General features: G+C 49.4%; 5 protein-coding genes across 5 annotated transcripts; 1 reads left to right on the top strand and 4 right to left on the bottom strand.

The window, feature by feature from the left end:
• Nucleotides 1–58: 58 nt before the first annotated feature.
• On the bottom strand, nt 59–478 carry CLUP02_07356 (uncharacterized protein; the record flags this gene model as incomplete). The annotated part of the gene is made up of 1 exon (XM_049286351.1): nt 59–478. The coding sequence occupies one exon, from the start codon at nt 476–478 to the stop codon at nt 59–61; it is 420 nt and encodes a 139-aa protein (XP_049143494.1).
• A 994-nt stretch (nt 479–1,472) lies between these two features.
• CLUP02_07355 (short-chain dehydrogenase) lies at nt 1,473–2,831 on the bottom strand (the record flags this gene model as incomplete). The annotated part of the gene is made up of 4 exons (XM_049286350.1): nt 1,473–1,867; nt 2,000–2,215; nt 2,399–2,632; nt 2,765–2,831. The coding sequence occupies 4 exons, from the start codon at nt 2,829–2,831 to the stop codon at nt 1,473–1,475; spliced, it is 912 nt and encodes a 303-aa protein (XP_049143493.1).
• An 811-nt stretch (nt 2,832–3,642) lies between these two features.
• CLUP02_07354 (uncharacterized protein) lies at nt 3,643–4,035 on the bottom strand (the record flags this gene model as incomplete). Its single annotated transcript, XM_049286349.1, has 2 exons — nt 3,643–3,746; nt 3,810–4,035. 2 exons carry the CDS (start codon nt 4,033–4,035, stop codon nt 3,643–3,645), a joined length of 330 nt encoding a protein of 109 aa, XP_049143492.1.
• A 2,492-nt stretch (nt 4,036–6,527) lies between these two features.
• CLUP02_07353 (epoxide hydrolase) lies at nt 6,528–7,913 on the top strand (the record flags this gene model as incomplete). Its single annotated transcript, XM_049286348.1, has 4 exons — nt 6,528–7,176; nt 7,235–7,424; nt 7,480–7,768; nt 7,821–7,913. The coding sequence occupies 4 exons, from the start codon at nt 6,528–6,530 to the stop codon at nt 7,911–7,913; spliced, it is 1,221 nt and encodes a 406-aa protein (XP_049143491.1).
• Nucleotides 7,914–8,099: 186 nt separating this feature from the next.
• Nucleotides 8,100–10,145, bottom strand: CLUP02_07352 (uncharacterized protein; the record flags this gene model as incomplete). The annotated part of the gene is made up of 4 exons (XM_049286347.1): nt 8,100–8,250; nt 8,336–9,202; nt 9,258–9,839; nt 9,904–10,145. The coding sequence occupies 4 exons, from the start codon at nt 10,143–10,145 to the stop codon at nt 8,100–8,102; spliced, it is 1,842 nt and encodes a 613-aa protein (XP_049143490.1).
• Nucleotides 10,146–10,978: the final 833 nt, after the last annotated feature.

Here is a 10,978-nt window from a genome sequence, read left to right as displayed (position 1 = left end):
TCCCAGCCCCTAAGGATCATCAGTAAAATATGTTAATAAAAACAGAACTTCGAGAGTACTAGCCTGTTTGTCCAATGAAGGACACGAGCTGAGGATAGCGGTTCCCATGGTCTGAGGATAGGTTATCGCTCATCAACGTGGCGAATCGACCATAATCCTGCAATATGGGTTGGTTGGATGAGTCTCGCCCAACTCCAAACCATGTGGTATCCTCATCCGATTGGAATTCGAGTTCGTGCTCTGTCGCCGAGCGGGTGGGCTCCAGGATCTCCCGCAATCTCTGGACAACTTGGGGATTGGACTTCTCGTGCGGTCGACCATCCCAGCCGACGGCGCCCGGCTCGTGAAGCTCCCATTCGGACCAGCAATCATCACAAAATGCTAGATTGTTGCATTGAATACAGGTGAAAAGCTTCTTGGTCGTAGCGCGACACTTGTGGCAGATCGCCGAGCGTGCTTTGCGAGCTGTGTCTGTCATTGTGCCTAGTGCGCTGCAGTCTCCAAGGACTGAATGGCCTTGTCGAAGGAAACAAAGAAGAATGAGAGGCCCGGATTGACATAAAGAGGGTACTCAGGAACATCCCTTCCGCAACCTCGAGACTTGAAGTAAGGCTGTGAGGCAACCGGCCGCGGGCATTCTCGCGCCTGCTGCAATATTGCAGCCACCAATGCCTCTGGGTCAGCAAAAGAGGGCTAAAAGTAGACTGATTGGAAGCCGTGAGGCTTTCTTGTCTTGGATGCTGAAAGCGTTACCCAATAGTGTTGAGCTGATAGACTCAGCCCACCATCTTTCAGAGTTGTGGCGTCTTCAGCAGGAGTGGTTCGAACTTCGAACCCTCGTCGGCGCGTCACCACAGTATGCATGTAAGATTCAGCTCGTGTGGAAACCCAGCCTGATGTTCATCTCTTGGTAATCAAGTTCAAACCCGGCGTTCTGGAAATTGTTATGAACTCTCCCTTCCGTACCAATTTGTACACATTGGAATGACGTAACGAGCCCAATTGCTTAGTCGTATGTCCGCGGCCTTGCTGTTACCTTCAGCTACACTGATTGAATACCGATTGAATACCGAGTTACACGGAATATAAAGGGCTGAAGATCGACACTCACAGCTCACATTCTATGTACGTGCACTAAGAAATGAACACGAGCGTTTCGTAGCTGTACCCAGACATGAGAACTATCTTACTCTGCGAACGTGGATATACGCAGCTGTACTTGCTCACGCCAACGAATGTACGTACGTTTGGAGGGGATTGACTTGATCTGAAAGGTAATTCGCCGGAGATCCTCAATTGTTTCCTGAATTAAAGGGCTACCTCGCAGCTTCATTTCTTGACCTACTTACCTACGTGTACTGGTAAGAGGAAAGCTCTTTGTACGTACCTTCATCACCAATCCGTGCCGTGATGCCTTGAATAGCGTGAGTGTGTTTCCCCTTATGTACCATCTGCAAAAAACTTTTTGCATATCATTGAAGACCCTTCAGAGCTAAATTCATCCTCCTGGAAAACTCCAGGTAGCGGTCCCAGTCCGTTCCTTGGTCGCTACCGATCGGCAGTGAGGATCCAACGAAGCTACCGACCCCAGCTCCGCCCAGAGATTCTTCAATCTCCCAGTATTTCCCGCCGTCGATGAAAATAACCTCTCCATTTCTGTTGTTGTCATTCATGAGTAAAGCAGCCGATAGAGCCACATGTTCAGGCGTATTCAGAGCGAGTCCCGTGAGAGACACCATCTCCTCGTTGACAATACCGGACTTAGTCCAGTTTGGAGCGAGAGAATTGAGTCTGATGAGAACAGGGAGCTCTTCTAGATGCGGAATAAGACTGCGCATAAGACCAAGCACAGCATGCTTAGACGTGGCTAGTGTGATTGGTTGTATCAGTATTGCGAACGAAATTGGAAGTATTCTCGAGTCAACATTATCCTTGTTGCAAGGCAAACAAAGATGTTGCCTGGCCGCAGAGGTAAGATCATGAAGAGAATGACACTTACTATAATCAACAGCTTTGAATCTTGACCAAGAGCTGACAGATGCAGTGAGAACAATGCTGCCTCCGGTCTCCTGTTTGCGCATGTGGTGAACAGCGAGCTTGACTGTTGAAATGACGCTAAAAAGGTTCGTCTCGACGCAACTCAGGTCTGGTGCCTTCAACTCTCCATCAGTAGGATCGATCTCGTCGTCGATAAACCGGGTCCGGGCTCCAACTCCTAATACCACCGTTGTCAGCCCTCGTGTTCATACAGAATATTTCTTTGTCTTGCCCTCAATCCACCGGGTTCAATGAAGCTTCTGGCTAGATTGCAGTAGCAGCGGCTTCAATGACTTCACAGTCAAGTGGTCATGGCAATTTCAAGGACAAGCTAAAGATATCTCCAGGTGGGCATGTTTACCGGCATTCGCGAAGACAGCGTCAATGCGACCTTCTCGCTCTGCGGTTCGCGCAAATACGCCAAGAAGAGCTTGCCAATCGCAAACATTGCACGGCTCGAAGGTTAGACGAGACTCCACTGGAGACGGATTGCTAGGCTCCGAAGCTTTGGGAAGACTTAGATCGACATTGGTAACTCGCGCACCCAGAGAGAGAAGAAGGTTGACCGTTCCCAGGCCGATACCCGAGGATCCGCCTGATGATTGCTTGGTCAGCATGTATCTTCCTCAAACAGATGCTGATATGATAATTCGAGTCTTTGGCTGGTTGCACCATCGTGTAGTTCAACCTCAGAAAAGAATACAAGACAGTCGCGAGGTGTGCATACCTGTCACTAAGACAACCTTGTCTTTGAGACCGACGAGGTCTTTTTCGTTGATCTCGAAGCGCGACATTGATCCGATATAACGTTGAGTTGGTCAGCTTTATTTCGGTTAATTAGTCTTCTGTGGTAGATGGCCTGGCGTTTTGTATGTCCTCAGACCTCGCTTCATATCACCGCCTTGGTCGTTTTATACAAATGCACCTGATATCATTGCGCTTAAAGAACTCCGTCGGTGAATATGGGAAGACCGGATGATTGTCACAGAAACCTTGTTTCATCCCGTCCGCGGCCTGCCGAGGTGCCTGTCCACCCCGCACACCCCGCTTCCTCGAGATCTCGCCACTGAATCCAGGGACTAAGTAGCTGTCAATAATAAAATTGAGTTTGTAACCACTATCATTGGTGGGCAAGAATGCTACGATGTTTTCCGAAGCGGGTGGTGGCAGAATCACCGGACCCTTTGGGCCTTCGGGGAGATTGGAATGCAGGAGATAACAACCACTTGCCCTCTCGTCTCTTCATCACTTCCAGCTTTGATACGTTCCTACAAATTTGTAGATTGCTTCTATATCTTCTGGTTCAAGATACTAGACGTAAGGGTACATGTAGACTTCTGACTTCGTTGTTCAAGCTGGAAGATGAATAGGCTCAGATTGGAAGGAACCTGCAAACCATACCAGAGGACGACGCTGGAATCGTACTCTTTGGGTTCAGACATTAAGAAGTAGTTCCTATGCTTAAGGTTGCCAGAAAAAATCAAGTTTGGTCTGTATAATATTAATGCTGGCTGCTGAAGCCTTCAAGCGTGCGCTCCTCGTCTAACAGCACTACCTTAGGTGGCACAAGGGAAATGATTTTCATACGAATAAAGCTAGATTCGCTTATCCTTTTGCTATGTGCGTGCCGCTACCAAGGACATTGCCGTTGCTATCCTTCACCTCGCACGTCTTAGGCGCGCCACCAAGGTCTGACTTGCAGTATAAGACTTGTCCAGTGTCCCAGCAGTCGCCCTCGATGGTGAACGTACGGCCGTCGCCAGTGTTTTAACAGGGAGAGTGATCGTTGGGGTAAGCTTGATCGTAGACAGCCTCACCGGCGTCGTTGATGATGGCAAAGCCGGTGTAGCCGCCATTGGTGCCAGATCCGCTGGGGCCACCAATAGCGCCGTAGGCGCCGGATGACCAGACAACTCGAAGGTGCTCGGCGTACGCAGATATTAAGATGCCCAAGATTCCGAAGAACACAAAACGGACGGAGGAACACATGATATCCATCTTTGGTAATATCGTTCAAAGATGTGACACTGTCTTAATGTCAAAGCTAGTGTGAAGTTGTCGCCGTTGGGTCTTAAGACGTCTCTTTTCCGAGGAGATTTGAAGTGTGATGTGGTCGTTGTAATTGTTCCATTTCCGTGGTCTTGATACGAGATGTTTATACTAGTCTTTATTGTCTCATGAGGTACATATGGACATCATAACCTCCAATTTCCTAGGCATCCTCAATCCGCAATAGTCTGATGTGATAGCATCCAAACTTTTGACCAAGTCGTGTATCGCATCTTGGTTCATATGTGTAAAATTAGCAGTCCAAACGATTTTGTATCCACTCAAGGATTGTCTTCCTCGCAGAAGGTGAGAATAATCATTTCTCTTGCTAACCCTTGTGGGCCAAATTTGGAGCAAGTTGGTCTTTTATCCTCCGATTTCTCAGGCTTTGGCACGGATATAGTCATTGGCTCAACTCAATAAGGTTGCTTAAAACGGGTTCAGCATAGATTTGCCGAAGCCTAGCTGAAGCTTTGCTAATGCTAGCTCCACAACTTCCCACTTCTTAACACTTCATGGTGTAGATCATCTTAAATACTGCTCAGCTGAGAGGCCGAAGATGGGTTGGCGGAGCCCCCCATTCAATCGATCGACACCGGCACAAGTCTTACCCTAGACAAAGTTGAAGTCCGACAAAATGCGTATGCCGCACTGCCGGATGTTAACGTTCGGTGCAGTTTCAGGCTTTGGCTTTAGACTGAGGTTAGTTTCCGCTCGCATTTTGAGCATCGCCGTCTCTACGAGTCCGCGCCCATTGACGCTATCGGCAGCTATTACTACGATCATTTCACTTGTTCCAACCATTGGTTCCGAATCCTCTGCAGGAAGCTCGGATGAGAGACGCACTCACGCTCTACTCTATTGAGATTATTTTCAGACAGGCTGGGAAATAATTCCCGACACAGAGACATTGAAAGCGTAAGATCTCGACAGGGTAGTTACTTGGGAATCTACTTAAAGTGCCTTGTTTTCACTCGTTTGGTGAATAGATGCCATTGAATCTCCGAACGGGAGAATATCGAGACTGGGGTTCGGACACGGGTCATAGTCTCCTCATATTTCTGGGAGTCTGATTAGTTCACCACCAATCTTTGCACATATCGAATTGAGGGAGTGGAACTCATGAAGCGCCTGGCTTTGATTAAACTCCGGGTTTGAGGTTCCAGATTCTCTCTTTCTCGACCTGAGTTCCGAACACATTACACTCACAAGCAATCACTTTCCCATCTACTTCTCCCCGTGTTCACTCAGATAGCTGCGTGAAGCTATGTCATAGCTTGAGCAGTTAGGTGACAACAGATCATGAAGATACGATAGACGAGGAAAAACTGACTAAAGTTTGAGGCCTCTATTATCCCCTTAGGTGATCAAATACAAAAGAAATCGATTACTTCGTCACAATGGCTACGAACGGCACGATGCATGTCGTTGAGAGCCCATTGCAACTAACGGCGTCGTTTCCGCCAAACTAGGTACCTTACCTTATACATCATAATTAGAAGAGCTTTATTCTAACACCTCTCATTCTAACTTCCTGCTTCCTCAATGTTGGGAACAACTATGGCGAAAGTAGATAATTGCAGTTGCTGTTCGGACAACTGCATTGTCTACTTGGATCTCTCACAGTAAGTCTATCCTTGAGCGTCCATTCATATATGTTCGATTTTGTGCGACCAGGTTTCCAGTGAAGCACAAGGCACTCATCCGAAAGTCAACCGCCTACAAGAAGGTAGCCGCATGCTGAGCAAGGATGTACACTAGTTTGTAAAGTAACAGTTTGTAGTGCTTTTTCGTACAACGTTCTGCTAGGACTGATATTGATTGCCAAGCCTTTCCACAAAACTCCATTCGACGGACGAGTATTGGAAGAGCCTTCCTCACAGTGTTGAAAATTCTCGTACTCGGATCCGAACTACCTAGCTGGGTGATTACTAATTCGGGCTCCTTTGCTTGTCCGACACAGTCCCACGCACATACGACGTTGTTTGGTCGTACACCTCAACCGACAGCTGAACTCTATCATGGCAGGGCCCAAGCGAGGCCCCAATGAAGCATGTCTAAGCTCATGACTAACACATCCGGACTCTAACACTGACCCGTCCGGTCCGTCTTGTCGCCTTTGCTCCACCTCGACTCTGCGGAATTCGGGACGTTCGATCGAATGAGAGGAGGCGGATAGCCCCGGTGGTGATGCACAAGCGGGACGGGTGCTGATCAACTGCATGCCGGGTGGGACAAAGTTCCACTCACGATGGCACGGAACCTCGAAACCTTACACTACACAGACAGGCCTTGCCCAATCCCGGTGCGGGGATGCTATCAATGCCGTGTCTTTCGTGTGTTGATGCCCCAGTCATCTCAAGTTTATAATGTCGTCGACCTGTTCATCTCTTTACTGTGGAAGGCAAATCATCACCGTACCTATCCAACCCTCATTCACCATGGCCCATGGATTCGGAAACCTGCCCAACGGAGTCGTAAAGACTCCGGAGAAGTTCACCCTCAATGTGCCAGACCAGAGCGTGGATGAGTTCCTGCAGCTACTCAAGCTATCAAAGATCGGACCGGAGACATGGTACAACAAGCAAGAAGACGGCCAATTCGGCGTATCTCGCAAATGGCTCATTGACGCCAAAGAAGCCTGGTTGAACTTTGACTGGCGCAAACAAGAGGCTCGCATCAACTCCGTACCTAACTTCAAAGCTAAAGTCGAGGATGCGGATCTTGGAACGTTGGACATCCACTTCGCCGCGCTGTTCTCCAACAAGAAGGACGCAACACCAGTTATCTTCATGCATGGCTGGCCCGGCTCTTTCCTCGAGTTCTTCCCCATGATCGATTTGCTCGTGAGCAAGTACACCCCCGATACACTGCCGTACCATGTCATCGTGCCGTCTCTCCCGGGCTATGGACTCTCTGCTGGCTCGATTCCGCTTGAGAAAGAGACTCAACAGGAGGCTGTCGCGCGCAGTCTGCATCAGCTGATGCTTGATCTTGGGTTCGGCAGCGGGTATGCTGCTCAAGGCGGTGACGTAGGAAGTTTCATGGCTAGAATTATGTCTGGCTACAAGGAGTGCAAGGCATTTCACTGTGAGTAAAACCAACAACATCACGGGAAGCCCAGGTTAAGGTATTGATAATAATATAGTGAACATGTTGATGCCTACCCCTGAGGATGCTGCTAGTGGCACCGACGGATTGACATCTAAAGAACTGGAACAGACTGGCAGGATGTTGAAATGGCGCTCAACTGGAATGTCGTATGCCCTAGAGCACGGCCTTCGACCAGCAACCATCGGCTTGGTATTGTCAGCGAGTCCGCTGGCGTTGTTGGCTTGGTATGATTTCTTGCCTATAATTATTTTGATTTTTAGGCTTACAGAAAGATTGCAGGATTGGCGAAAAGTACATCGAGTGGGTGGACTCGCGTTACCCGCTTCAGCTGGAGACCATCCTCGAGCTCGTGAGCCTGTACTGGTACACGGACACGTTCCCAAGGAGTATCTACCCGTATCGGCCATTGGCCAAGGCCATGTCTAGTGAAGGCGGTGGCACAACGATTCCTACTTCGAAGGAAACGCCGTTGGGATACTCGTGCTTCCCAGCCGAAATTGGCCTGATGCCAAAGGCGTGGGCAGAAAAGTCATTCCCCAATCTCACGCAGTATCGCACGCATGAGAAGGTAAGATATCAAAAGTTCTGTGTTAATGGAGCGACACTGACTGTGTGATCAGGGAGGACATTTTGCGGCGCTTGAGCAGCCAGCATTGCTGCTGCAAGATGTGGAGGATTTCCTGGCTTCTCTCAAAGCCGCTTCCAAGCTCTGACGTAAACCTTAAGGACATCGAAACACATTTGGTATATCTAGTCATAAATTCGTAAACACCGTGAAAACTACTAAGTACTCGGTCATCTGTCCACTTTCTTCCGTGCACCATCCTGCACTTGAAGTCTTGCCTGTGACTTGCTCTTCAATTCGATGCCCTTTCTACTGCTAGCTGGAGCGTCGTGGCTCACTTTGCATGTACATTGACCACATCGACTTGAGGTTGCTTTTGGTTCTTGATAGGGTCGTGGAGTTCCGACGGACGGAAGTCTTGGACATAAGTAACTTCTCCGTTCGTCCTTGAAACGGGGCTGTATCTCCTTTTCCGTTGCCAAAACCTGTGATAGTCAACCTTGTTAGCGTTGATCAATCTCTCGGGGGCCCGAAAGTTCAAGTAGGGGCTGGAGCTTGCTGGCGACTTACATGCAGGCACCGACGATAACAGCCATGGCAAGCACACCGGCACCGATGCTGACACCGACAATTGTCTTCTTATTGACACCACCAACATCGCCATCGAGCACGCCAGGAGGGTTTGTGCTAGTGGAGGATGCACTTGGGCTCGGCGTGAACTCCTTCGGAGCACCACTGCTCGAGATCAACGACTGCGCATTCGATCCGAAGCTGACTACGTCTTGGACAACAGCCTTCGTTGCCACCGGGAAGACCGCTCCAACCCCTGATGCGACGGCCGTGATGAATGTCTCTGTGGCGACAAACTTTCGCAGAGTCTGAAGTTGCGGCGGACAGTTGATCAAGCCAATAGTCACGCATTCTATACCAGTATACGTCACCTTCTTACTCAGCGTCGTCGTGGTAAGCTCCTCTTGACGCTTCTCCTTATCAGTCGCACTGGCAGAGACACTGGTCGCTGTTGTAGTCGGAACACGCGTGCTGGCACAAGCGTCTCCGAGCGTGGTGTAGAATAGTGGAATCTGGGTGTTTGGTACCGGACCCCAGATGCGGTCACCGATCTGGACCGAAGCGCCGGCCGCAGCACCAAGTGCAAACTGGTACGCGTTGACGGCTCGCAAGACGCAGCCGTTCTCGTCTGGAGTCGACAGGGCCGTGACGTTGGTGCTCAACTCAGCAATATTTGCAAATACGCTGACCTCTATCCCGGCTGAGGCACCTGGGACCTTGATAGTGTTGTTGAAGAGTTCAATTTCCTTGCTGTCGACAGGAGACGAGATCTCAATGCCGGCACTGAAGCCTGCGCGGAGGATGGCCTTGAGCTCTACGCCGGCGCTCTCAATGATGACGGGGAGGAATTCGAATCGACCACCCTTGCTAAAGTCATTGGATCAGCGACGGGGTGATTAATGTGAAACAAGGAGAAACTCACAAGTTGACACTGGAAACATTCTTCGAAAAGAGTGCGATATCAAAGCCGACTTCATCGTCCATGCGAAGGTGGAAGCCGCTACTCATCTGAAGCTCACTCTCAACACTCAAGATTAGGTCGATGGAAAATACAACGCCCAGAAGCAAGTCGTCTCCAATCTTTGAGCCTAGGGGTGTAGTTGATGTGTAGAGGTTGAGCGTGTACGACAAGCCAGCTGACAGGGTGGTATCAAGCTGCATGTAAATCTCCAAATCTTCAACCCCAAAGCCTAGGCCCGCCTCAGGGAATGAAGGCACATCGAGGTCAAATGTAATGTTCAATGGTGGAAAATCAAAGTCATTAGCATCTAGGCCGTCAGACAAGTTATCAACCACTCCGGAAACGTAGTTCTTTGCGTAAGCGGTGATGTTGTCAAAAGTCTCTTCAAACTCATTTCCAATGTCAGTTGCGACCTTCGTTGCGTTGAAAGCGCCGTCGATCGTGAGGTGAGCACTGGCTTTGCCTTTGATGTAGCACTTAGTGCACACTACTTCAATGCCCGCACTCGCTGTAACGTTGGCACCAGCCTCAGCCTCTTGCTCACTATGTTTGAGACTGTTAGTGCGGTGCACCCGATGAGTTGCTTGCTTGAAGTGTAATTACTTACTACTTGAAGAGGATTGCATTGTCAAACCCGGTGTCAAGTAAAGTACTGTTACTGAACTTGGTTTCTCTTCCCTCAAGCCTCGCGCTGGAGAGATACCGTCGGATGGCTAGCAGTGTGTTGGAAGCTGTCTTGCCAGGGTTGCTTCGCACCACCAGACCTACCGGGGCTGCATATTGGCTAGCGGCAACAAGCCAACAGACAGCAAGTGTCCAAAAAAGAATTGGTGTGAGTTGTGGCAACATTGTGTACACTTCACTGGGTTCTGACAGTGAGAGGCCGAAGAGAGGAGTTTACTTGTTTCTCGAGGTTGAACTCCATGGAGAAGGCGTGGAAATGATGCTTAATTTGACTATTTTGCCATCCCCGGTCTTATGGTTTATGTGCAAAGAGGTACATACTCCCGACAGAGCTTCACGAGCCTGATTCCCAAAACGTGAAGTTTGTTGGTTCAACCCATGCAGTTCGCCGGTCGGCGCAGTAGCAGAACCCCGGCTTGATTCATGTCTCGGCCGGACGCAGGGGGGCAACTTGGTGCTGCGATGGCTGCATGACTGGGGTCACAACCTCCTTGGACATTCCAGAATGTCACAGCCTTCTTCCAGGCGGAGACGGGTTGCAGCCAATATTGGATTCATCACAGCTAACTTCTAGTCGGCGACTCATCGTCTTCGCAAGGCGTGGAGCGATGGGCAAGATTATAACAAGCTGACAATCGAAGCTAGGGCGCCAACGAGAACATAAGATGCTCCTGGTATTGGCATTCCTGTGAAGAATCTAGAGCTATCGTTCTATTGAAGAAAAAGACCCTCGTAGGGACGTCAGATTTGAAACGTGAAGTGATGATAGGCAACAGTATCTCGAGTCAGGTTGGTTCGTCGCATCCTGTCGGATTGGAAGTCCAATTCGACCGCGGCATACAGCCGACTGCGCAGGGGCCAATTGGGGGCCCTATTTACGATTATCGTAGCCAGCCCAACCTACGGTTGGAACCTCCTTTTTACACCTACGCAGATATTCATATAGTTCAATTGATCTCTTCGTCAACTACGGTTCGAACCAACTACCCTGTAATAGG

The sequence above is a fragment of the Colletotrichum lupini genome, chromosome 4, assembly GCF_023278565.1.
Source record: "Colletotrichum lupini chromosome 4, complete sequence".
Lineage (NCBI taxonomy): Eukaryota > Fungi > Ascomycota > Sordariomycetes > Glomerellales > Glomerellaceae > Colletotrichum > Colletotrichum lupini.
This window is presented reverse-complemented; position numbering and strand designations above follow the sequence as displayed.